The sequence below is a fragment of the Xenopus laevis genome, chromosome 2S, assembly GCF_017654675.1.
Source record: "Xenopus laevis strain J_2021 chromosome 2S, Xenopus_laevis_v10.1, whole genome shotgun sequence".
Lineage (NCBI taxonomy): Eukaryota > Metazoa > Chordata > Amphibia > Anura > Pipidae > Xenopus > Xenopus laevis.
In genome coordinates this window covers 45,037,037-45,062,311 of record NC_054374.1, presented here as the reverse complement: position 1 = coordinate 45,062,311, position 25,275 = coordinate 45,037,037, and the positions used below count along the sequence as shown (strand labels likewise).

The following is a 25,275-nucleotide window of genomic DNA, read 5'->3' as shown; positions in this document are numbered from 1 at the left end:
TCAGCATTTGAGTGCTCATTGTTTTTTACAGTTTAACTCTGCTCGTGTTTCAGTGTTGCACCTTACAAGAATAACAGGATTTACCAGAAATAATAATATGGTTAACAGTCGATGTTGCCTTTCAGTTGCCCAAGATATCGCTGTACACAGGAAGTTATTTATTTCAACAACTGCCACATAACAAGGAAGTGCACTTGTATTATGTCGCTACGCAAGGTGGAATCCTGCTCTCGGTGTTTGTGTGAGGAGGAGGCAGTGCGTAAAGATCAGAATGGGAGTCAATTGGCAGACTAATAATAGGCCATGAGCTCATCACCTGCACTCTGATACTTAACCTGTTGTACTTCCCACAATATAGTAAAGTTGATGTTCCAGCAGCCGAGCAACTCTGCAATGGAAGAAACATTAAGGTAACTATACAACAAGTGCCATTGCATTAACCGCTGAACTAACTATTGTTTCTCAGGTTATAAAGATGCACAAATCTGGCACCCTAAACCTTAATTCCTGTATCTAATATTACATAAAAACCTTGAAAACAAATCAATGGGATCTCTGGAACTTCCTGATGAATTTGTGGTTCTTTAACGGATCCCATACTTGTATCTATTTATTCTACATAGCAATGTTTGTTGGTCTTTTCACATATTTTACAAATTTAAAGGCGTTGTTCACCTTATTGTTAAAGTGATACTGACACTAAAAAATGAATTTTAGCATATGAATGTACATTAAATGTTACCTATAGGTCATGTTGATCATTTTTTGCTGAGAGGTTTGTTTTTGTATATAATTGTTAGTTGAAGTTCCTAAGCCTGACTCTCTGACACTCTGACTTTGCCAACCTGACTGTCCCATCTCAGCCTGTTAGTTACAGTTTCTAATGCTAACGGACTCCTGCTGCTCAAATATGGCAGCCCCCTCATACAGGAACATGGGGGATCAGACAGGTAATGTAAAAGCATCATGCAAATACTTTATGGCAAAGTTAGAAGTAGCTTGCAAAGCCAATATTATAATAGATGTAAAAAAAAGTTTAATTTCAGGTGTCAGTATCTCTTTAACTTAGTATGATATAGACAACTGTTTTTTATTTTTGTGTGTGGGCAGCTGCAATTTTAGCAGTTATCTGGTTGCTAGGACTTAATTTCCCCAGCAACCAGGCAGCAGCAAAAATCACAAGGAAAGATGAATAGTAGAGGAACTTGTTACAACAATAAAATGACTTCCTCACAATCATTGTTTTTTGTTTTGTTTTTTTTTGTTTTTATAAGGTCAGGAAAATAAGTAATTTTGCAAATATTTAAAAAAATATATATTTTTTAAAATGTCAAAATGCTTGTTTTGTTTTCTTCTCCAATATAGATCACCATAAGTGTCAGTCAGTGTCAGTTACACTCCCCTGTGTAGCAAGATATTATTTTTGCTATTGTTACTAAATTGCAGATTGTGATATCATATATATGTGTGTTTAAGTGCCATACACAGGACAACATGTAAATTGGATGGCCATGCCATCAAATTCCATGTGATCACATCACACATAGGGTGATTTAGGGTCAGATTCAGTTAGATGAGAAAAGTTTACCTCCTAATTCAATTCCAGATTTTCCCATAGAACCAGATGCAATTCAACAAGAAAGAAGTCTCACTGTTTATCAGAAAAATTCTATTGAAGTCTATTGTTAAAACTGGAAATGAGTTTAGAGAATTAAATCTCGTCCATAAGATTACATGTGATAAACCATAAACAAATGTTTCTCATTGATTTGAATCTGTTCCATAATGTAGCTCAAAACAGAAAACCTACATAGCATACATATATATATATATATATATATATATATATATATGTGTATATATATATATATATATATATATATATATATATATATATATATATATATATATATATATATACATATACATATACATAGATGAAAGTGCATAGCCAAGGCACTTCTGCTTTTACCTGAAAGTTTGGCCTGGATGTTTAACATGACTTCCAATTGTGTATGTGCCTCTATTTGTTGCCTGTGAGTAGATAATACCCACTTGAAAGTGTACAGTTTGCAAGCCTATTTGTAATCAGACTAACCGGAAGTGAGGCACCAGGCAGGTTCTGGTTGGCCTATGTTTCCATTCACAAACTGACAGAGGTGGTTCACTGCCCTGCTTTGCTGATAGCTCTAGAGCAAACCTGCTAGTGAGTAGATTGGATGACTGCATGTCATGCAGGAATGCATTGTCTTTGGACATGTGCTCTGCATATGCATTGCCCCTAATGCGCTGCACCCACTATATATCAGACAATCAAGGACTGGACTTAATCTCCAGGCATGGAGAATTCTCTTCTCCATTGCAATTTCCCTGTATGGCATAGCAATAAATAAGTGACTAGCACAAACTAAGAGTTATACAACATGGAAATTTGGCATACAAACTATGGACCGATTTGGTATACAAAACATGGGGTGTATGGAACATATTTTATTCATTTACATAACTATGCAAAAATGAATGATAAATACTCTGGGTAACAAAAGGCTAGTGTTAAAACCTGATAACTGTTCATGGGAAAAGCAAAACAGCAGGAGGAGGCATAAGATATGATTGAGAGGAACATGTAGGAAACTGCGCTGTGCACACAAAACCTGATATGGGCAACAGAAACTGCATTTTGCACACATAGGTTATGAAGTAAGGGTGAGACTGTTTGTCCTGGTCCAGTTTTCTATGGCAACAATGATCAGTTAGCTTTACTAGCATAGTGCAATTATAGTAATGATTAAACATCTGACTTTGGTTAGGTAAAAATATATACAGGTATGGGACCTGTAAATACATAGGGGCACATTTACTAAGCTCAAGTGAAGGATTAGAATGAAAAATACTTCGAATTTCGAAGGTTTTTTTTGGCTACTTCGACCATCGAATTGGCTACTTCGACCATCGACTACGACTTCGAATCGAACGATTCGAACTAAAAATCGTTCGACTATTCGACCATTCGATAGTCGAAGTACTGTCTCTTTAAGAAAAACTTTGACTACCTACTTCGCCACCTAAAACCTACCGAGCACCAATGTTAGCCTATGGGGAAGGTCCTCAGAAGCTTTCTAAGCTTTTTTGGATCGAAGGAAAATCCTTCGATTGATGGATTAAAATCGATTCTAAGGATTTAACTATTTTTCCTTCGATCATTCGATCGAAGTATTTGCGGTAAATCCTTAGTAGAAGGATTTTACTTCGAGGGTCGAATATCGAGGGTTAATTAACCCTCGATATTCAACCAATAGTAAATGTGCCCCATAATGTTTGGGGCCTGGGGTTTTCCGGATAACGTCTCTCTCTCTGTAATTTTGTTCTTCATACCTTAAGTCTACTAGAGAATCATGTAAACATTAAATAAACCAGATAGGCTGGTTTTGCTTCCAGTAAGGATTAATTATATCTTAGTTGGGAGTAAGTACAAGGTACTGTTTTTTTAGGAGTTACTGGAGTGCGTGCCCAAGGCGGATTTGCAAAGTGAAGTGTTCTCCCCAGGCTACTGGTTCGGGGCACAGCGCCCGGACCTCCAACGAAGAGCGTTGAGTGCACCTGAATTTTAAAACCGTGTTTAAGTTAGTGTTGGGTTTGGGCCAGTGGCACCCGAATCACAATCATTACTTGGTGAGCGCGTGTAAAAATCAAAATGTGTAAAAATATACGCGACTAAGCATTTAACTAATCAATTCAGCTAGCAGCACCTGTATGAATTTGGTACTGTTTTATTATTACAGAGAAAAAGGAAATCCTTTTTAAAAATTTGGATTATTTCATTATAACTGAGTCTATAGGAGGCAGTCATTCCGTAATTCGGATGGTTTCTGGATAACGGGTTTATGGATAACACATCCCATACCTGTAGTAGGTAATTTTAGTACATTTTTTTTACCCAAGGGGGGACCAATAATACTGGGATACAGTCAAATGTAATCTTCCCTAATATGGACCCTGTATTTATATATCCCGTAACATGAGGGAATGCTGGCCACACATACACCTCAATTTTACCTGCAGTAACATCAAAACTATTTGGGCCAAACAGAAAACCAACAGAATAATCAGCAGTATAACCATCTACTCTGCCTATTTGTAAAACCAACTATACACATTGAAACTTAAATTTTACATCCCCTGATTCTAAGTTTTCCTGCACTGATTTTCTGTATTCCCACCAATTCCCACCAGTTAACCATTACATCTTCCTTGATTTTACACAATTTTTTTCTGACCCACTGAAAAATCTTTAATTAAATGAATCGTGTCCAATTAAATCTTAAAATAAATGAATCGTGTCCAATTAAATGTGCCAACTGATTTCAGATGTAAATAGTCAATGAGACCACTGAAAGATCTATTGTGACATATGGGAAAAAGTTCGAAATCCACATTATGTTATGCAGGAGATACTGATTGCATGGGTTACACAAGAAACCTTGTCGTTTATGGGAAATCCAGAGAGAGTGTCAGGCTGCAAATAGATGAATGCAGGGAAATAACACACCAGTCTGTTATATTGATGAGAGCTATTATCTGAAAGTGAGTCCACCTGGCAGGCTAATAAACACTAATATAAGTATCAGGTTACAGTTCGGTGCAGAGAGTTCAAATACCAACAAACAGGTTTCCAGTAATTCACAGGTCAGGAACTAAATTAAACAAACGTCATTGGAAGAAACCAGCCAGGTCACTTCCAGACCTTCAGTATCGTCTCATCTTCTAATCTTAAATGATAGAACTATGTTTTTATAACTAGGAAATTAGAGAAACAGGCATATGGGCGCATGCAAGAGTCGAAAGAAGAGTTTGTTTTTTTGTTGATATTTTTAAACTGTAAAAGGTAATTTATTTCATGGAAGCAAAGGATTTGGTTGTCTGTAACACTGAATGATCAGCAGGGATAATTATACAACAAGAAACTCTCAAAACATACTAAAGTTGTCATATTTTTAGTCAAATTCTGTCAATGTAGTTAAGAAGAATAGCTTTACTTTGTCCCAAATATATAAATATCTTACAATGTTCTTTGTCTATGTTGGGAAACTGGGCAGCAATTTGAAAAATGAGATTAAATTTTGATAAATGGAAGGTTATAAAATATAATATAAATGCAAATTATACACTAAATGGCAGTGTGTTGAGCGTTTCCTTAAATGAGAAGGATCTTGGGTTTTTTTGTAGAAAACAAGTTGTTTAATTCTGGGCAGTGTCATTCTGTGGCTACTAAAGCAAATAAAGTTCTGTCTTGCATAAAAAAGGCCAGTAACTGGCCAGTGAAAACATAATTATGCCTCTTTATAGGTCCCTGGTGAGGCCTCATCTGGAGTATGCAGTGCAGTTTTGGACTCCAGTCCTTAAGAGGGATATAAATGAGCTGGAGAGAGAGTGCAGAGACGTGCAAATAAACTGGTTAGAGATGTGGAAGACTTAAATTATGAGGGTAGACTGTCAAGGTTGGGGTTGTTTTCTCTGGAAAAAAAGGCACTTGCGAGGGGACATAATTACACTTTACAAGTACATTAGAGGACATTATAGACAAATAGCAGGAGACCTTTTTACCCATAAAGAGGATCAGAGTACCAGAGGCCACCCCTTTAGACTAGAAGAAAAGAAATTTCATTTGAAGCAACGTAGGTGCTCACAGTGAGGACAGTGAAGTTGTGGAATGCACTGCCGGGTGATGTTGTAATGGCTGATTCAGTTAATGCCTTTAAGAGTGGCTTGGATGATTTCTTGGACAGACATAATATCGAAGACTATTGTGATACTAAACTCTATAGTTAGTATAGATATGGACATATATAATTTATGTGAAAGTATGGAGGGGTGTGTGTATGGATGCTGGGTTTTCATTTGGAGGGGTTTAACTTGATGGACTTTGTCTTTTTTCAACCCAATTTAACTATGTAACTATATAATAACTACCATTGCTAATGGACATGGCTGCTACTGTTATGATAATGACATTATTCTAATTAGTGACCAGAGCTCACTAATGGCTAATCTTGTGGGATTTTGGTGAAACTCCCCACCCAGGTAAGGCCCTTTTAAATAAACAGCACATTTAGGCAGCACATTTACCATATACAGGAATGGGGAGCAGCTGTCAGAAAGATATTTTGACAAATATGCCAAGCCAATACTGGCTGCTCAGTCAACCACTCGTGAATAAATTGACAGTCCATTGTCAATCACTTTTCCAGTTGCTAGCTGCCAAACAAATCAGGACAATGCCCCGCTCTTGATTTTTAGTAGCTCAGTGGGGGCAGTGGCCTGAAAGTGGTAATGCAATTGCAGCAGTCTCCATTTCTCCAGTCTCCACTTCCAAGAATCATATGATAAGCATTTGACCAAGCATTTATAGCTTTTGGGAAGGCTTTTTTTTTTACTAACAATTGCTGCCAAACAGTCTTAAACTTTATTGTGTGTTCTTTCCTATAAGATAATGCACATTTTTGGTTGTTTGCAGGCTGGAGGGTAAATTTATACCTAATCCATGCTATATTTAGATTTTTATTAGAATTAGCAGGGTATATTTTCATATAGACATGCTAAGCAGTTACAAAGGAAACTTTTTGAAGGCTGTTGTTGGTAACCCTAATTGCATAGCAAACACTGAGGGAGGGACAGTTAGATTAGTACTCACTTGAAATTATATCCTTTGGTTAACATTCCTTGCTGTGACTGGATAGGAATTAGGAGAAGGAGTGTCTTACTGCTGTCTCCAACACATGATCAGACTTGTCTTGCTAGTGTCTTACTGGAAAAGCTATTCATCAGGGCAGGAACCTTAGTACATTCTGAATTTTTGTAGGCTGTTCACTTTACTTGTTAGAGCTTCCACTCTAGAAAAGTAAGTCTGTTTTTCTTACTTCTGTTGACTCTATTTTCTTTAAATCTAAAGCAAAGTTGCATTAGTCTTTTTCACACCCACAATGTTTCTTCTAGCAGCAGGTCTGGTCTAGCTAGGATAAGCCCTAGTTACTAAAGCACGAGAGCACTTGTCACTCTGGCTGCTCAGATAATGCTGCATTTCAACTCAGTGGTTTGGTTTCTGCAAACAGATATTCAGCCGTGGATGGAGACATAGCTGTATTTAACTCAGCCTTTTGTGTTTGTGAGGGTGTATCTAGAGTTTACCTTTTCAAACAAAATATTTTTGGGCTTTAAAACATTTTTATTTATTTTTTGACACTGTTGAATTTTTTTTGATTTTGTATGACTTATTATGAAGAAAAGCTGTGGCCGTACACTCATTTTTTCCTGTGCCTAATAGTGGCCATCTGTGAGTATAAAGGCATTATGATGAAATTATTACAAGTTACACAGGGCAGCGGGTGCTAGACGGGCCCCTGGACGTTAAAAGTCAACGTCACTTTATAAATCTTTTCTGTAGTAGTATTTTTGCAGTATTAATGTGTATACCCTTCTCTCTGTTCTTCATCCTGGTCAGACGTGGAGTCATAAGTTGTAACAGGGAAAATTGTTGAATAATCACAACAAACAAAACATTAATACCTTAGAACCAAAAGCAAAGACTGAAAAACAGCAAAGGTAATAAAAAGGGCAATGTTTGCTACTGCTTTAGGAACCCATAGTAACAATTAGCAGGTAGGATTTATTTCACAGCTGTTTAAACAACAAGCATGTGCCTATGTGTCCTATTTAGGTTTTGTGTAAGCCTTAAAGGAACAGTAAGTAATAAAAATATAATGCAGTGTTGCCCTTTACTGGTAAAACTGTTGTGTTTGCTTTAGAAACACTACTTTTGTTTATAAAAATAAGCTGCTGTTTACCAATGGGGGCAGCCATTCATAGGATAAAAGGCTTCGATAGCAGATAAGCTCTGTAGAACATAATGATGTTATCTGTTATCCACTATTTAACCTGTGCCATATAGCCTTTTTCAATTTGTGCCATTTAAAACACTTTCATTTTTTGTTGTTACTGTTCCTTTAACATTCACTTGTGTGTGTTCTTTTGGGAGTTTCAGTTTGAATACTACAACTTGAATATAATTTTTAAAACAAGATCATTAAATGCTCTCAAAATCTCTAGAAAGATTCGATTATATTGTCCAATGAGCCAACCAGAATACAGTCCGTTTACTGGATACGGTTTGCATCATCTCTGTTACTAATTAAACACAGATTGCTTTTTGTGTGCCTAAGTGTTAAGACAAGTTTGTTTTCACTAGTAGTGTTTGGGGGAAGGCTGGAATGAGTGAACAGAAGTCATATATAGTCATATATAGTTATACAACTAGGATTATAATTCTCTCTGCCTTGCTTAATTAACCCTTGCTTTATTCGTTAATATTTAAAAAGGAAATATCCTCCCAAATTAGAATTAAGTATCAGGTCACATTTTTTAGAAATCAGTGGGTGAGTTTGGACCTCAAATCAATTTTTTACAACTACATGTAATTTCCCCTCTAGCTGCCTATGTATTATTTTCAATTTCAAGGATTATTATTAATTATTATTTGAATTATATATTTTTTTGTGTGCTACACTGACCCTAGGAATGATTCTGGCACACATATAATATAAACTCCATGTTTTTGAACCAATGCATAATTATTCAAATCTCTTACAGATAGAGATTAATAAAAACAAAATGTGCTTGTTATTACTTGACAAAGCTATAAATTGCAGTTCCCCGTTGGGTTGCAAAGCCAATGGGGTCGTAATTATCAAGTTAAACTATTATATATGTTGGACAAAATTTACTATTCATTTTCTTTTTAGTTAAAGGTTGATCATATAAAACTAAAGAACGGTTGTTTAAAGCCTATGTAATATATTTACTTGAGAGTTGCTGATGTCAGACCTTGACCATTTATAATGCTGGTCCACTGTCTGGGTGTGAGTCAAGGAAAGGTTCATTGACAAGACTTTTATTAAACACGCAGATTTATGCTTTTACATCTGTTTAGTAGTTAAGAAATAAATAAATGTGAAGCAAAACCCTAGCCCTAAAACCACTTGTAGGTGTTTTGGTCTGTGTTCTTTGTATGGGATAAAGGAAATATATATTTCTTATTATTTAAGACTGACTTGGTTATTAATAAATATTTTGTCTTCTTCATATAGGCACCAACATATGAAAAGAACAAACGGCGTTAAGATGGAGACCAAACAAAGAGGAAAGTTCTCCTCTTTAGACAAACGAGAAGCCAAGAAGGTGCTTGAGAGGTACGTGAAACGAAGCTTAAGCAACTCTTCTGAAAAGACTGGATACAAAGGAACTGTAAAAAGGCAGAAAGAAGTTCAGAGATCTGCTAGTGATTTATCCAGACCTGGCACACTGAGTGTCATAATGAAGGAAAGCAAACTTGCACAACGAATGCCTGAACGTAAAGAAGCACAGACTGAAGAAAGTTTAAAAATAATAAGCACGACTGATGAAGAAGTAAATCCAGACCTGGTCAAAAGCACAGACAATGCAGACGCTTCACAAAATGTCAAAAAGCAGTCTTGGTTTAAGAACTTTTTTGGTTCATTATTTAAAAAGAAAGACGATAAAAAAGAAGAGAGGACTACGAGCTGTGTGCCTGAAGATAATGCAACTATTTCCTCTGAGCCTGTCCATCCTCAGCCACCCAAAAAAACCATTGGAAGGAAAAATAGCATCAGAAAAGCATTTTCTTTTAAAAAGAAAGCTGCTGAAGAAGTTAATGTAAGCCAGGCAGAAGCAGATTGTGAGTCCAACAGTAAACCAAAGAAACCCACAGTCCTTCAATTGCAGCACATCTGCAGGCCATCTTCTTTCAGAGGAAGTAGGTATTAATTTACTATTAAGTAACTGTGTCGGATTTTTCTTACAATATAACAAAATACACTTTAATTATGAATAATTTACCAAACAATGCAAGATTCTTCAATATAAATGGCCCTTTAGAAGCAGAACTGGCCCAGCCCATGTCTCACCAAACCATGGAATCTTTCCAGTATAATACTACTTACATGTGATATGAAATAGAGAATCAACACCACTACTTCAGTCTAGTTACTCACATGATGCCGCAGCCATATTTGAAACTGGGCAAAGTGGCCCCCTTGCAAACAGAAAATAGGTAGTATTGAGATCATGATGGGGTGTTTGCCTGAAATCAAATGAATGCAACAAGTTATGTTGTGGACTCACAAATATTCATGTGGTACTAAAAAAAATAAAATAAAAAAATTGTAGTTTTGGATAAATAAAACAGTGGAATAAATGTGAAACCTCGTAATGGCCAACTATATAGAAATATTACAAAACATGTTTTCAGTACTCTACAGATATTTTACCAAATGAAATAGAAAATAATTGATATATACACCCACATCAGATATATACACACACAGCCAAAGAACTCAACACTCACAGGACTCACTATGAATTAAAGGTGTATTTATTGAAGAGGGACTAACATTTTAACTGGGCCTGAACTATTAACTGCTGTTGATGTACATATGATATCACTGTAGTGAGAAATATCACCAACCACAGCAAAACTATATGTAGAAGCAGTGATGGAGTGCATAACACCACAGGTACAAAACACTTACAGTATAAATCACCCCAGCCAATGTGTTCACTAATATGATAATCATATGATAGAAATGCATTTTTTTTATATACCACAACAAACACCCCCCCCCCCCCAACACACACACATAATTCTGTAATGGTTCAACTAAATTGCAATATACAGATATCACATGGATGTTGATAATGTACTTCTGTAAGCTCATTCTGCAATGGTATCACTAATATGATCAGACATTAGTATCATTACAAGCTTGTAAGGGATTAAGTACAAATGTAACATGCATATGTGCATCCTTAGAGCTCAGATACAAGGTATACAATGCAGAGCTGCATATGCAGTGAAGAGCTGAATTTAACACCTACCATACATCATGTGGTAAGCATAAGGCCCCTTCTGATGGCATTCCCTAGTTTGCATGCCAGAATGATGCACGAACTAGGGGTTACACTCATGTACTGCAGCCAGTCTGTACCTCATAAATCAGCACTGTTCAAAGTAGGCATTACTGTATTTACGTTATTGATATATGTATTTTCACTTCATTCTGAAGGGCAAATATCTTTGTGTATGGACGTTGGGGCAGAGTACAATGTGAGAAATCATGATGGTGTGTACCTGTTTCTTGCACTTTGCACCCTGGCCCATGCTACCAAAATGAGCCCAAGTTTGTCACCAATAAATACTTTTGACTCACTTTAAGCCCTGCTAGTGTAAAGTCTTTCAACTCTGTGGATGTTCTTGATGTATATAGACTGCGCTGAAGTTATGATGAGCTCATGGAGTCATAAATTCTTAACTAGCTCCAAGTATAAGACAAAAGTGTTCTAAATTGGGTAACTTCTGTTTACATCACAGTTTCCTGTCATATAGTTTTCTAAAGGAAAATTCTCTGGAACTGGACAGTTTTTCGTGCTATAGGGGATTACAAAACTATAAACCATTTCTGTAAGTGTAAATTAACATAGTTTTTAGAAAGCACATTAAACGGTTTAGGGCCATGTGCTTATTCCAAGGATATTGTTGTAAAACAATTAAAGCACAATATTCTCAAAGAAAGCAAATGTGTCGTGTAATATAGTATAATACCAAAGTCATATTTTTCCTATAAAACCCTAATTATTTGTGTTTTGTTTGTTAAGGTAAAAAGAAGAAAGATCACTTTTATGATAAAGTGACGAATGAGATTGAACAAATTGTTAAAGAAAGCGACAACCTGGCTGCACATACAAGAAAGGAGAGTTTGGGGGATGAATTAACTAGCGAGGAAGCAGAGGATCCTGGTGAGTCAAAAGACCAGGAAGGTTTCTGACTATTATGATTTAAGCCCACAGTTTGTAGAGCAACCTTGGCCCACCCTAGACAAAATTACAGATACATGAATTTATATGGTCACTGGCTATATGATGGGCAACTGGTATAGGCTATTGAAATGGATTTAGGAGTAAATTAAACAGCAATAAACCACACACAATTTGTGACTAAGGATTTTAACATGTAACAAGAAAGTTTGGGTTATATTACTTCTCACAGTTCAGTGATGTCATTTATGGTAAATTGTGTGGGTGTTGGCTGAAATCTGACTAAAGATATGCAAATAACTTCTTCTTTTAGAGGGTAATTTCCAGTACATATAGCTCCAAGCAATTCTGTTTACAAAGGACTGAGCATTTGAACTTTAACACACCCCTCCTTCACGGGTGCTTTGGTACCTAGGGGTATATCAGTTAAAAATCCTTTGTAGTTTATACTTTATAAGCCTTATTAGTCAAGAAGTTTTTTTTTCTGTACAAGTAAATGAGTACTGTTATTGTGTGTGTTTTACAGATGTCCTAATTAAAAAGATAGTCTCCATTTTAAGGAAAGAAGGAGATAAACTGAATAAGAAGGTAAGGAATGCAATGATTAATTTCGGATGTTTAAAAATGCCAGTGATGACAATAATAGTATAGGTATTTTAAAATAAAGGTATGGGATCTGTTATCCGGAAATAGGAAGGCCATCTCCCATAGACTCTATTTTAGTTCACATTTTTTAATTCATTATAACTAAACATAACTAAAATCTAATTAATCCTTATTGGAGACAAGAACATCCTGTTGGGTTAATTTAATGTTTAAATGAGTTTCTAGTAGACTTAAGGTAGATCTAAATAAAAAGATCTAATAAAAATAAGACCCTTTATCCGGAAAAACTCAGGTCCCAAGCATTCCAGATAACAGGTCCCTTACCTGTATTAGGGAATCAAAGCAAACTTACTAAATGCAGGTTTCATCTCATTTTGAGCACACAGATTTAACTTGCCACTTCAACTGGCCACAGACTAATTTAAATGTTAGTGGTTAGTGGTCATTATGCAGTTCAGTTAGAACAAAATGTATCTTCAAATTTCCCCATTGACTACAATGGAGTTTTCAGGAGCAAAGCAAACTAGGAGAAGATACAGTAGGGCTGCATCTGAACAGTCAAATAAAGCATCTACATTAATAACTGTACTTCATATCCCCAAATTCTGAATTCTTAAGAATTAAATTAAGGTTTTAAGATTTCAGTCCTTTTTTTTTTACTTAGATCAAACAAAAATCTACTGAAATAGCAAGGAATTGTCTTAAATTTATTACCATTATAGACAATCAGAATTAAGATGCCTATGGCTCACATGATTGATAACATCCTAGAGTTTTGCAACAATGCCAGAGAAAACAAAGGTCATAGCAAAGACCCTTCTCTCTCTAGAGTCTCTAGACCATTCTAATTGTACATTGATTGCTATGTGTTTGCCATTAATACAGCAAACTTTTCTATGGTCCACTGGTGCTTTTGGATAGGATGATTCTAGAACTTTGCCTCAGGTGGCAAATTAACAGAGGAGGCAAACATCTACCCCTGGCAACTTTAATTTTTCCCAGAAATGTGGACCTTTTAGTGTAGACAGAGCAATTGCACTCTCTTCACTAATGATCCTGCAGCCCCCCCCCACCTCAATGTTAGGGCAGAGGTCTTAAGCACAGGAGAAAGCATGGTGTTTGCTGCCCCAGACTGCAGGGCAGAAGTACCCCTGAACCAAAGCGAAAGGATGACCATATTCTATCACCCCACAGCTCCAGGAAATTATAGAAGGTGTTCATTCACAGCTGGAAATGCGACTAACTGTTTTCTAATCCAGACAATACAATGTATAGTAATTCTGGTGTACAAAGCTCAGTTTAACTGATCTAAATCTTTAAACAAACAGGTTAAAGAAGATCCCACGCTCTCTTCCTTCTTTAGAGAAATTTCCTATAACTCTTTCAAGAACCTCGCAGACGTTTACGTTGACAAGGAAGTGAAAAACAAAGTCTCCGATGTGATGCCAGAAGACATACAATTTGCATATTCTGTTGACTTCACAGCTAAGGTGGCCTGTATTTCCAGTCATCCTGTAAATCGAATCATGGGCTTTGGGAGCCGGTATCTTCAAGATACGTTTCCATGTCCTTCATACAAAAGAAGACCATGGGTAAGGATAATACAACTGGGGCAAAATGTACTGTGCCTTTAAAGGAACAGTTCAGTGTGAAAATAAAAACTGTGTAAATAGATAGGCTGTGCAAAATAAAAAATGTTTCTAATATAGTTAGTTAGCCAAAAATGTAATATATAAAGGCTGGAGTGAACAGATAGGCTGTGCAAAATAAAAAATGTTTCTAATATAGTTAGTTAGCCAAAAATGTAATATATAAAGGCTGGAGTGAACAGATGTCTAGTAAATCCAACTTCCTGCTTTTCTGCTATAACTCTGAGTTAGTCAGAGACTTGAAGGGGGGCCACATAGTACATTTCTGTTCAGTGTGTTTGTAATTGATCCTCAGCATTCAGCTCAGATTCAAAAGCAACAGATATGACCCATGTGGCCCCCCTTCAAGTCTCTGATTGGTTACTGCCTGGTAGCCAGGGTAACCAGTCAGTGTAAACCAAGCGAGCTGAAAAGCAGGAAGTAGTGTTCTGACTGACTTGTTATACATCAAATCACTCCAGCATTTATACATTACATTTTTGGCTAACTAACTATATTAGAAACATTTTTTATTTTGCACAGCCTATCTATTTACCCAGTTTTTATTTTTACACTGAACAATTCCTTTAACATATCTGATAATATACATTAAAGGGATGGTTCACCTTTAAGTTAACTTTTAGTAAGTTATGGAATGGTCAATTTTAAGCAACTTTGCAATTGTTTATTTATTTATTTATTTTTAATTATTTGCCTTCTTCTTCTGACTTTCTCCAGCTTTCAAATGGGGGTCATTGACCCCACCTACAAAACAAATGCTCTGTTAGGCTACAAACGTATGGTTATTGGTAGTTTTTATTACTTATTGTTCTATTCATGTCCTCTGCTATTCATATTCCAGTCTCTCATTCAAGTCAATGCAACCAAATTGCTGAAATCACATACTGGAGAGCTGCTGCGGGAAAAAAAGCCAACTAACTCAAAACCACTAATAATAAAAAATGAAAATCCATTGCAAATTGTCTGGGAATATCACTCTCTACATGATATACCTGTATTTAGAACCTAGCTGCTTTTATTAGAAAGACAAAGAGATAGAGGGCCACATAAGATCTCCAGCTACACAGTATCATTAATGGCATCATGACTTACCTATTACTGATACTGTATAAAAATGCACCAAGATTTTAAACATTTTTTTAAAGATTTTGTTTTAGAAAATCATTTTTAAAGTTTTTCTTAGGTCATCATAGAGGAGGCACTTTTTCATGAGTGTGCTTTCTTCCTAGTAGTGCGTCAGAGAAGGAGGGACATCCTTTCTTGCTCAGGCTATTTGCTGCAAATTATAGTGGGGGTTCACCTTTAAGTTAACTTTTAACATGTTATAGAATGGCTACTTCTAAGCAACTTTTCAATTGGTCTTCATTATATATTTTTTTATAGCTATTTAATATTTGCCTCCTTCTTCTAACTCTTTCCAGCTTTCAAATAGGGGTAACTGACCCCATCTGAGAAAACAAATGCTCTGTAAAGCTACAAATGTATTGTTATTGCAATTTTTTATCACTTGTCTTTCTATTCAGTCCCTTTCCTATTCATGTTCCAGTATCTTATTCAAATGCAAGGCATGGGTGCTAGGGTAATTTGGACCCTAGCAACCAGATTGCTGAATTTACAAACTGGAGAGCTTCCGAATAAAAAGCTGAATAACTCAAAAACCACAAATAATAAAAAATGAAAACCAATTGCACATTGTATCAGAATATCACTCTGTGCATCATATGAAAAGTTATTTTAAAGGTGAACAACCCTTTAAGGAGTAGAGCTGGCCATACATGTACCAATAGAATCATGTGTTAATGTTGGGCCAAACACCCTGGCCAGTAATGTGTTGATGCTCCTTGAAAATATGTGGCACAGTATAAACAGAAACATTTGTTATAAATTGTATCTTCTGCATGTGAAACCCAATGATCTATGTTTTATCTGGAAGTCGATGATAAATCTGTAATATTTCCACTGTCTTTGCAACCTAAGAGCAAATTAAAACAGTTAGGAATGGCACAATTCCTTTTGCAGTAAGTCATGATTAATTACTTTATACAGTTAGTATAATTAGCAGTAGAATGTAGTCTGGCAACAAAAGAGCCCTTATTTCGGGTTGTAAACAAGGTGTAACCAACTAAACTCATTCATGATTATATATTGGAAGAATGACAGCACATTTTCAAATTGGAGCTACGTAAGGCATAAGTCATGTGGAGCAAATTATTTGTTACCTGTAGCTCTAAAAATAGGTTTTATTAGGTATTCCCCTGTGACATAAGCATGATGCAAGCACATTTTTTTATTGGGAAGCCAAAATAGAATAAGGTCACATTTATAGAAATGTGATCGCTTTAAAAGCAAATGGGTCATCTTACAGCTGTGATGCTTATTGGCGAGTCCAGGATGCTGTAACTAATCCTTGTCACTTGTAATCACAGTCACTGCTCCTTAACTTCTTCTACTGATGAACCGGCTGAGGTATGCTGGGAGGTGCATTTCTGTGGTTGCAAATGTTTTGGTAGTGTCAAAAGTTGCTTTTCTCAATGTTAGAAGGCTTTTAGAGGTCTGAAGTGGGGGTCATTTATAAACACTTGGAAAATTTGCCCCTGGGCAGTAATCCTTGGCAATCAAATGCTTACATTCATTGTTTAGCAGCTGGCTAAAAAAAAAACACATCAATGATAGGTTGTTAGGGGTTACTGCCCATGGGCAAATTAGCCCAGTGTTTATAAATGAGGCCTTAATGTTTTTTTATTATTATTATAATTATTATTACTACTACAGGTATGGCACCTTTTATCTAGAATGCTCAGGACATGTGGTTTTCTGGATAAGCGATCTTGCTGTAATCTGGATCTCCATACCTTAAATCTACTAAAAAATTATTTCAACATTAAATAAACGCAATTACCTCCATAAAAGATTAATTATATCTTAGTTAGGGTGAAATAAGTACAAGGTACTGCTTCTTTATTACTAAGAAAAGCAAAATCGTTTTTACGAGATTAAATTTATTGATTAAAATGGAGTCTATGGGAGATAGTCTTCCAGTAATTCAGAGCTTTCTGGATAATGGGTCTCCAGATAACTGATCCCATTCTTGTAAAAACAGGGTCGGACTGGAGGGCCTGGGGCCCACCAGGGCTATTGTCACAGGCAGTCCCTGGGGCCCCCTCCTGAACTCCAGCCCCCTGCCCACCTCGACGACCGCGAGAAAAAGAAGTGCAGCGTAGAAGACGCGCACCGCCGCTGCGTTAACTCTCTTTTCTGGGCTGCCTCCACAAACGCGACATCATCTTACTTTTCTGTGGCAGCTGGGGGAGCAGGTCTGGGCCCGGCGGGGGCCCATGAGGGACGGGGCCCACTGGGTTTTTTCCCAGTGTCCCGCTGGCCCTGTCCGACCCTATGTAAAAACCTTTATTTATAAATTGCCAACATATTCCACAGCATTGTACAATAAAATGGGTGTGTTCATTAAACATGAAAGAAGACATACAAAACAACCAATACAAGGTCCCTGTCCAAAAGAGCTTATGTGAGTAATGTGTATGAGTATTCAACTTAAAAAAAGGAACTCAATGTTTTGAAAGCTTACTGTGATTATCTTAGTTAGCCAATAATGGTATCACCTTTATTTTATTTTTTGCTGAGTAATTCCTGTAAATCCATTCACATCACAGCCGTATTGTTTGTATATTTCATTTGCATTTTAAAAGCAGTTTCTGCAAATAAAGGCATCCTTTGTTTTTCCTATAGAGTAACAGTGTGGATCAAGATGACGTCATCAGTCCAGACTAAAAAGACTGACATCACATTTTACACATCAAAAGAACTACACCAAGTTGTAACACTACACTTCAATCTGTAGCACAAGATGCTTGGACTGACTTCTCTTTACACCAACTGTGACTCCAGTTTGCACCAAACGCATGAAAAATGTGGAATACTCTGCAGATCAATTATATCTTAGTTAGGATGAAGTACTTTTGTGCTGTTAAATGTTTAAATGCTCATGAGCCAATGTGCGGCCTATAACCCAGGAGCCCTAATTGTGAAACATAAGAACTTCTTCATTTCTGCTCAACCAAATGTGAAAGGCTTATCCTGTCTGTTCATGGCCGGTGGAAATGGCAATTTGCAGTGGACAATATGTTAGCAATAATGTTGTTGGTTCTGTAATGTTTTATATTTTGTTGTGTGTTGCACGAATGCTAACTTTTCATTAGTTACATTTCGGCAATTATACAAAACGTGACTTTTCCAGCTGGCTACACTGGAATTTCAACTGTGTAAGGAGCCACTACAGGATCATCCGGAATGATCACATGTGGTGCAGATACATTCAATTTGTAAAATTAACATGGAAAATGTTGTTTATTAATGTATTGGAATAACCTGGAAATATATATATAGTAATTCATATGTTTGCCCTATGGGCCATTTCATTAGATGACAACAATTGAGCATGTGAGATGTCTGGTTTACATAACAATTAGAGGGACAGTGGCACAATTTTGGAATTTAAATGTCTCAGCTGCATAGTTGCTTTTATTTTTGTTCTCGCTGGTGTTTGTGAAAAACACCTGCAAATAAGGATCAATTTCTACTACTTTCTTCAAATGGCAGTGTGTCCCATGTGTCTTTGCACTTTAAACATTTCACTGCATTTCTTCATTTATTATTCTGAAAAATTATTTTGATTGATAACTCATACCCAGGGTCCAGATTGTGGGGTCTGCTGTACAGAAATCCCTCCTCCCCAGTCACTTTCCACCCCGAAACTTTGCGTACATGCTGCAGCGAGTAGTCAGGCATGAGCAGGGGAGAGTCAGGGGTTGCTGTGGGTGCCAGACTCCTCCAAATATTATGTGGCAGTCCCAGGGATGGATAGTTACACCATTGCTCAAACTGCTATATTACATGGACTTTGTTTTCTTAATATACCTCTGATTTTAAAAATAAAAAAAAATACTACATGCTGTGACTTTATATGCTGTTCAAATTTCTATGGAAAATAACATACAATCCAGGAATATTAAGTATAGAAAAAAGTTTTTTTCACTTTTTGTGGGTAAAAAAAAATCAGATTTAACATTATTTTTGTGATTTTTCCATGAGCTATACAGTAAAATGTGACTGAATTGTGAGTTTCTCATTTATTGCGTGAGATTTTACCACATCTTGAAAAACTTTTCAAACATCTACCTAAAAATAGAAAAGCTATTTGTAGCCAAGAAGGAATCAGAGGGAACATTGCTGGAAGGGAATGTAAATGCAGGTATAGCTGTATGGTATCGCACTAACACAATTCAGTAGATATTGAGTGTATCAGTACAATGCAGTAGCCCGCAGTTTTGTTATTGCAGAGATAAAAAAACGAATGTAATTAATAGGAAAAAACTGCAAGAATATAGGAAGTTTGGTACTTTTTTCAAGAAAGGGTGGCAACCCTAGCTGGATCCCATACCTTTAATAAAAAAAGACAGCCACTAAGGTAAAGGTGGCCATAGATGCAAAGATCCGCTCGTTTGGCGATGTTGCACCGATATGCCATTAACAGGCATGGCCATTAACAGGCATGGCTATATCGGGGGTAATCTGATCGTTCGGCCGTACGATCAGATTACGATGGGCTCCGGCAGGATCGGTCGGGTCAAAATCAAACCTTAACGATCGACCAAACGACCGATCTCCGCCGGACAAAAGATGTCGGCACACGCCACACACGATCTGAAAATCATACGAATCCTCGATTCGTACGATCGGATCTGTGTGTCTATGGTCACCATAGAGATTTTTTTGACTGAGGAAGGGCCATGCGGTCCCGAAACGTTTGAACATTGAAGTGTTGTGAGCACCATGGAATAAAGTTTGGGATTCACCCGTTTGTAGCAGACAAGGTATTGGCTTTCCATTTATTTTTGGTAATTTAATAAGAGGACATTTGAAAACAAGCAACATTCTCACAAGGATTTCAAAAAAAGCTCCACAACCATAAGCCACAGGATGTCTCCTGCTCTGCTATTATGTCATGTTAAATTCAGATTAGGTCCAATTAATATTAATGAATTAATACAAAATGTACAGATATTCTTATTTCTGGGTGTTCCTTTGCTTCAATAGTAGTTTTTAACTTCCTTCCACAATATGGTCTTGCAATTCAGTGTGAAATTGATTGACACAATCCCAGGGTGTAACAAGAGGAAGCAAAACAAGTGACTTCTTGGGGGGGGGGGGTAGACAGAAGGTATAGAGGGCTCAATGAACAGTTTAAGAAACGTCTATGAAAATGGTCTTGTTGCTAAAGTTTAGGTGGTCCTTAAAGGAACAGTAGCGTCAAAAAATAAAAGTGTTTTAAAGTAATGAAAATACAATGCAATGTTGCCCTGCACTGGTAAAACTGCTGTGTTTGCTTAAGAAACACTGCTATTGTTTATATAAATAAGCTGCTGTGTAGCAATGGGGGCAGCCATTCAAAGGAGAAAAAGCTCAAGTTACACAGCAGATAGCAGATAAGCTCTGTCTGTCTAATGGTCTTATCTGTTATCCATTATTTAACCTGTGCCATATAGCCGTTTTTCAACTTCTGCCATTGCTCCACAGCAGCTTGTTTACATTTAGTAGTGTTTCTGAAGCAAACAGATCAGTTTTACCAGTGCAGGGTAACACTACATGATATTTTCATTACTTTAAAACACTTAAATTTTTTGGTGTTACTGTTCCTTTAAGGCTACGGTCACATAGGGGCTGAAGGCTCCGACTGTTGTCAGCCTGTTTATTTTTGCAGGCTGAGAGAAACAGATCTACTCAGTTCCCCTGCTCCATTGATTTGAATCAGATCAGCCAGTTTACGCTCACACGCAGTGGAGCTGAAGCTAAGGTCAGCCCAAACAAACGAAAGGAGGATTCTCCTGGATGACACAAAACTATCCAGCCCAATTAATTTCATCCAGGATGCAGCATCCTTGCAACAGGATCTTGACAAACTGGCAATCTGGGCAGTTAAGTGGCAACTGAGTTTCAATATTGATAAATGTAAAGTCATGCACCTGGGATGTAAAAATATCCAAGCCACTTATACCCTAATGGGACTGCACTGGGCAAATCCATAATGGAAAAGCACTTTGGAATCCTTGTAGATAATAAACATGGCTGTAGCAAGCAATGCCAATCAGCAGCATCAGGGGCAAATAAGGTCTTGAGCTGTATTAAAAGGGGCATAGAGTCACAGGAGGAGGGGGTCATTCTTCCACTTTATAGATCACTGGTAATGCCCCATCTAGAATATGCTGTACAGTTTTGGTCTCCATCACTCAAACATGGCATTGTTGAATTAGAGAGGGTCCAGAGAAGGGAAAATAAGCTGGTAAAAGGTATGGAAAATCTTAGCTATGAGGAAATGGGGGATGTTCGCGCTGGAGAAGAGGCGCTTAAGGGGTGATATAATAACTATGTAGAAATATATAATAATCTCTCTAATGCTTTATTTACCAGTAGGTCTTTCCAGTTGACACAAGGTCACCCATTCCGATCGGAAGAACAGAGGTTCTGCCTAAATATTCGGAAGGGGTTTTTTACATTGAGAACCATGAAGATATGGAATTCTCCCCCTGAATCAGTTGTACAGGTTGATACATTAGATAGCTTTAAGAAGGGGTTGGATGGCTTTTTAGCAAGGGATGGAATACAGCGTTATGGGAGATAGCTCATTGTACAAGTTCATCCAGGGACTAGTCCGATTGCCATCAGGAAGGAATTTTTCCCCCTCTGAGGCAAATTGGTGAGGCTTCAGATTGTTTTGCCTTCCTCTGGATCAACTAGCAGTTAGGCAGGTTAAAAAAATTTAAAAGGTTGAACTTGATGGACGTGCGTCTTTTTTCAACCTTACTTACTGTGTTACTATGTTACTTTAGGTTCAGCTCCGCTTTTGCGCATGCAGGTTGATCAGATTCAAATCAATGGAGCAGGGGCACTGATCAGATCTGCTTCTCTCTGCCTGCAAAAATATATACAACTGCCAGAGCCTTCAGCCTGTGTGCCCATAGCCTTTATGCTTTTGTTGTAAGGACTTCCACTAGTTATACCAGTGAATCAATTATCAATTATGCAGCAAGTCTAAATGTTGTTCGACAATCCTATGCTAAACAATCGATATGGAGTATTGAATGCACAGCAGGCTGAAATCATCGGGTCACAACCTTCAGAATTGTTTATGACAGAGAGAAATTAGAGGAAAGGTACACTAACACAGTCAGTAATAAGAGAGGACGTATATTTAGGTACATTGTTATTCAGGAGTTCTGTTAATAATCTATCTGTACACTGTGTTTCCAGTCTTATTAACATAATAAACAAACAACAATACTCCATTGCTACTAGCATAACCAATTTTGTGTCTCCTTTTCTCAACTACTGATAGCTAAGCTCAGTGTCATTTTGGGGCGTTTCATTCTCTTTCACATAACTTCACCTGTTGTATCAAGAAATAGTAAAGGAAACCTCCCAAGCACAGTGACTTCCTCCAACATAAAGCTTTTATATATCTTTTAGCTGCCTTTGACTTAGAAAGACGGCTCTGTGCATCATAACAATTACTAGTCCAATTTTCATTAACGTTGCAGTCCATGATTGTCCCTCTTTCATAATCCTTCCCTCTTGCTATTTCATAATCTCTGTTCATATTTTTTCTGACTACTGAAACATAAATGTTGTGCCAGTTCACAAACAGGTATAAGCAGGATACCCATTCCTCCTCTGGAATCCGAGCTCCTCTTGTTTAATCTTTCAACTCTTTGTGAGTCAGATGTCTCTACACTCATTTTCTTTCTCTAAGTGCCTACTTGTGCTCTTGACCCCATTCTTTTTAGTTTGCTCAATTCAATTTCCCAAGACCAGGAGAATTATTTCCTTTCAGCATTGATAAGACCTACTAGTCCTACAAATAAAACACATCATCCATCTTGTCTGTCCAGTTTCTTCATCCTTCTCTATGATTTTAACTTTTGGACTGCGCTGTGTTTCTCAACTGCAGGAATGCAGCCCTATCATTGGGTCTGTAATGTGCTAATGTCCCCATGTCCCCACAAGTGACTAAAAATTGCATGTAGTGCCTACATATCAGTATTTATCAATTGCAGTAACTCCAGGGTTCCTGCTGCAGGCTGCACAATAAAGCAGAAAGACACATAGTGATTTCTGTTAGGGCAGAGACACACGCTCAGGTTCGGGGAGATTAGTCAGGGGAGGGCAGTAAGGGGAGATTAATCGCCCAAAGAAATGGAGATTTGTGTGTGTCTCTGCCATTGATCTTCCCGAATCTAAGCCTGTGTCTCTGCCCTTAAACTGCTGACCAGTAACAAAGGAGAAGCAAGACATCTAGAGGCATTCCTCAGGCTCTGAACCTGTTGTTATTTTACTGCTGGCAGAAACAAATTTATAGTGTCCTTTATATATGAACATTAACATTTGAATGTTTTGCCACACAGTGTGGGGTTCAGGACAATAAAGAAGTTGTAAGCACATGGTAAATGTCTGTTAGGTCATAAAAAGAAAAATATGAACTAGTGTCATAGTTTTATAGAAAGAAACTACACTACAAATGAGTCATAAAGGGGACATTCATTTTTATTGGATCCCACAGCAATATTTTTGCATGCTTTGCCTTTTTTGGTCTAATTTCTGCTCCGTGTAGCTGCACTCAGACCAATGCTGTGCTGTGCCTGTAAGTGCAGTCACACAAAGGAGTGTATAGGAGCTACAAAAAGCAGATGAAGAGAAGCAGGCTGTATGCACAGTTTGTTTTCACCCTAATAGTAGACCACAGCCCTGTAACCTAAACCTATATATATAGCTGTTTAAATTAGTTTATACTTAAAATATATTGTAATCCTAAATTAGTAAGTGTATTTACAAAGCTCTGTTGTGGTTCCTACACATGAATTATTATCATGCAGGAAAATGCAGCAATAATCTATTACAAACAGTATAACTAGGTTTATAAAGGTATGTAAATTCCATTGGAAATTCCAATGTTACACCACTTCAGATATTGTGTAATGTTCTGATTGCAATGGGACAAATTCAGTTGGCCAAAAATTGGGGCATGAAACACAGTATAAAACACATTAAAAAATGCTGTTTTTCATTTACACCAAATTTTACACTCGTTTTTACATTCACATGTAATTATTAAACAGCTAGCTGTAAAACTAATGTTGATTTTAAGTGGGTGTTTAACATCATTTTTCCAAAGCCTTTATTAAAACGTGCCATAGTCTGAGATCCAGTAATGGGGATGACTATTCTATGGGTTACTAGCAGAAACCAAAAAAAGACAAATAATGGGAGTTACCACCCACCCGGTATTTTATCAGCCTGGCCTGATGCCCATTCAGAAAAAATAAAAAGTACAGGTAATGTAGTGTTGTATTAGTCATCATGACCCAGTTGTGTCCTTGATACTCCTGAGCCACCATCAGGACTTCACTGGACTACTGGCTGGTAGGTATCTGATACTGAATACTACGTACTATATCAAATATTAATTTTCCTATAAAATATATACTTGGGAGCATTATGTGCAGGCCACCATTAGAAATAATTGTGCCCCATATCACTTAGTTAACAAAGCCCTACCCCCAAGGGGCCCAAACCTATTATCCCAATTACTGCCTGAGAAGTGTGGTGACGCCTGTAAACTAAGCAGAAAGCCCATCCATTTTGCCAGGGTGCCCTTCTGCCACAGGGTTCTACATAAATGTAGAAACGGATCCGCACACACATGAGGTTGAAGTCGGGGAGTATACCCCTTTTATTATGCCACCAAACAAATCAATGTTCCTGATGAAGGGAGGGTCTTCCCCCCCAAAATGTTGATTTGTTTGGTGGCATAATAAAAGGGGTATACTCCCCGACTGCATAACCTTGTGTGTGCGGATCCATTTCTACACTTGTACGTTGCTAAGGGACCCGGCCGGGCCAACGGAGGAACGAACCACCATTGCAGTATTGGTGAACTAAAGGTGTGCGGTAGGAAAATTACATTGCACCTGCCACAGGGACCTTGTTAGGACTCTCACCTGGTTCGGGTTGGGGCTTCATTGGGGCTATATTCCATTGCATCAAAAATAAAATCATATTATTGTTTATT

General features: G+C 37.3%; 1 protein-coding gene across 5 annotated transcripts; it reads left to right on the top strand.

Moving 5' to 3' along the window:
• Positions 1-274: 274 nt before the first annotated feature.
• Positions 275-19,115, top strand: LOC108709393. 5 transcript variants are annotated; one of them, XM_018249175.2, is made up of 7 exons: positions 6,713-6,898; positions 7,499-7,599; positions 9,141-9,826; positions 11,725-11,865; positions 12,410-12,471; positions 13,818-14,081; positions 17,883-19,115. In XM_018249175.2, exons 3-7 carry the CDS (start codon positions 9,151-9,153, stop codon positions 17,922-17,924), a joined length of 1,185 nt encoding a protein of 394 aa, XP_018104664.1. In that variant the 5' UTR covers positions 6,713-6,898; positions 7,499-7,599; positions 9,141-9,150; the 3' UTR covers positions 17,925-19,115. The 5 variants fall into 5 exon arrangements, with proteins under 5 accessions (XP_018104662.1, XP_018104664.1, XP_018104663.1 ...); XM_041583721.1 differs by lacking the exon at positions 6,713-6,898 and adding an exon at positions 6,930-7,330; XM_018249173.2 differs by lacking the exons at positions 6,713-6,898; positions 7,499-7,599 and adding an exon at positions 275-410.
• Positions 19,116-25,275: the final 6,160 nt, after the last annotated feature.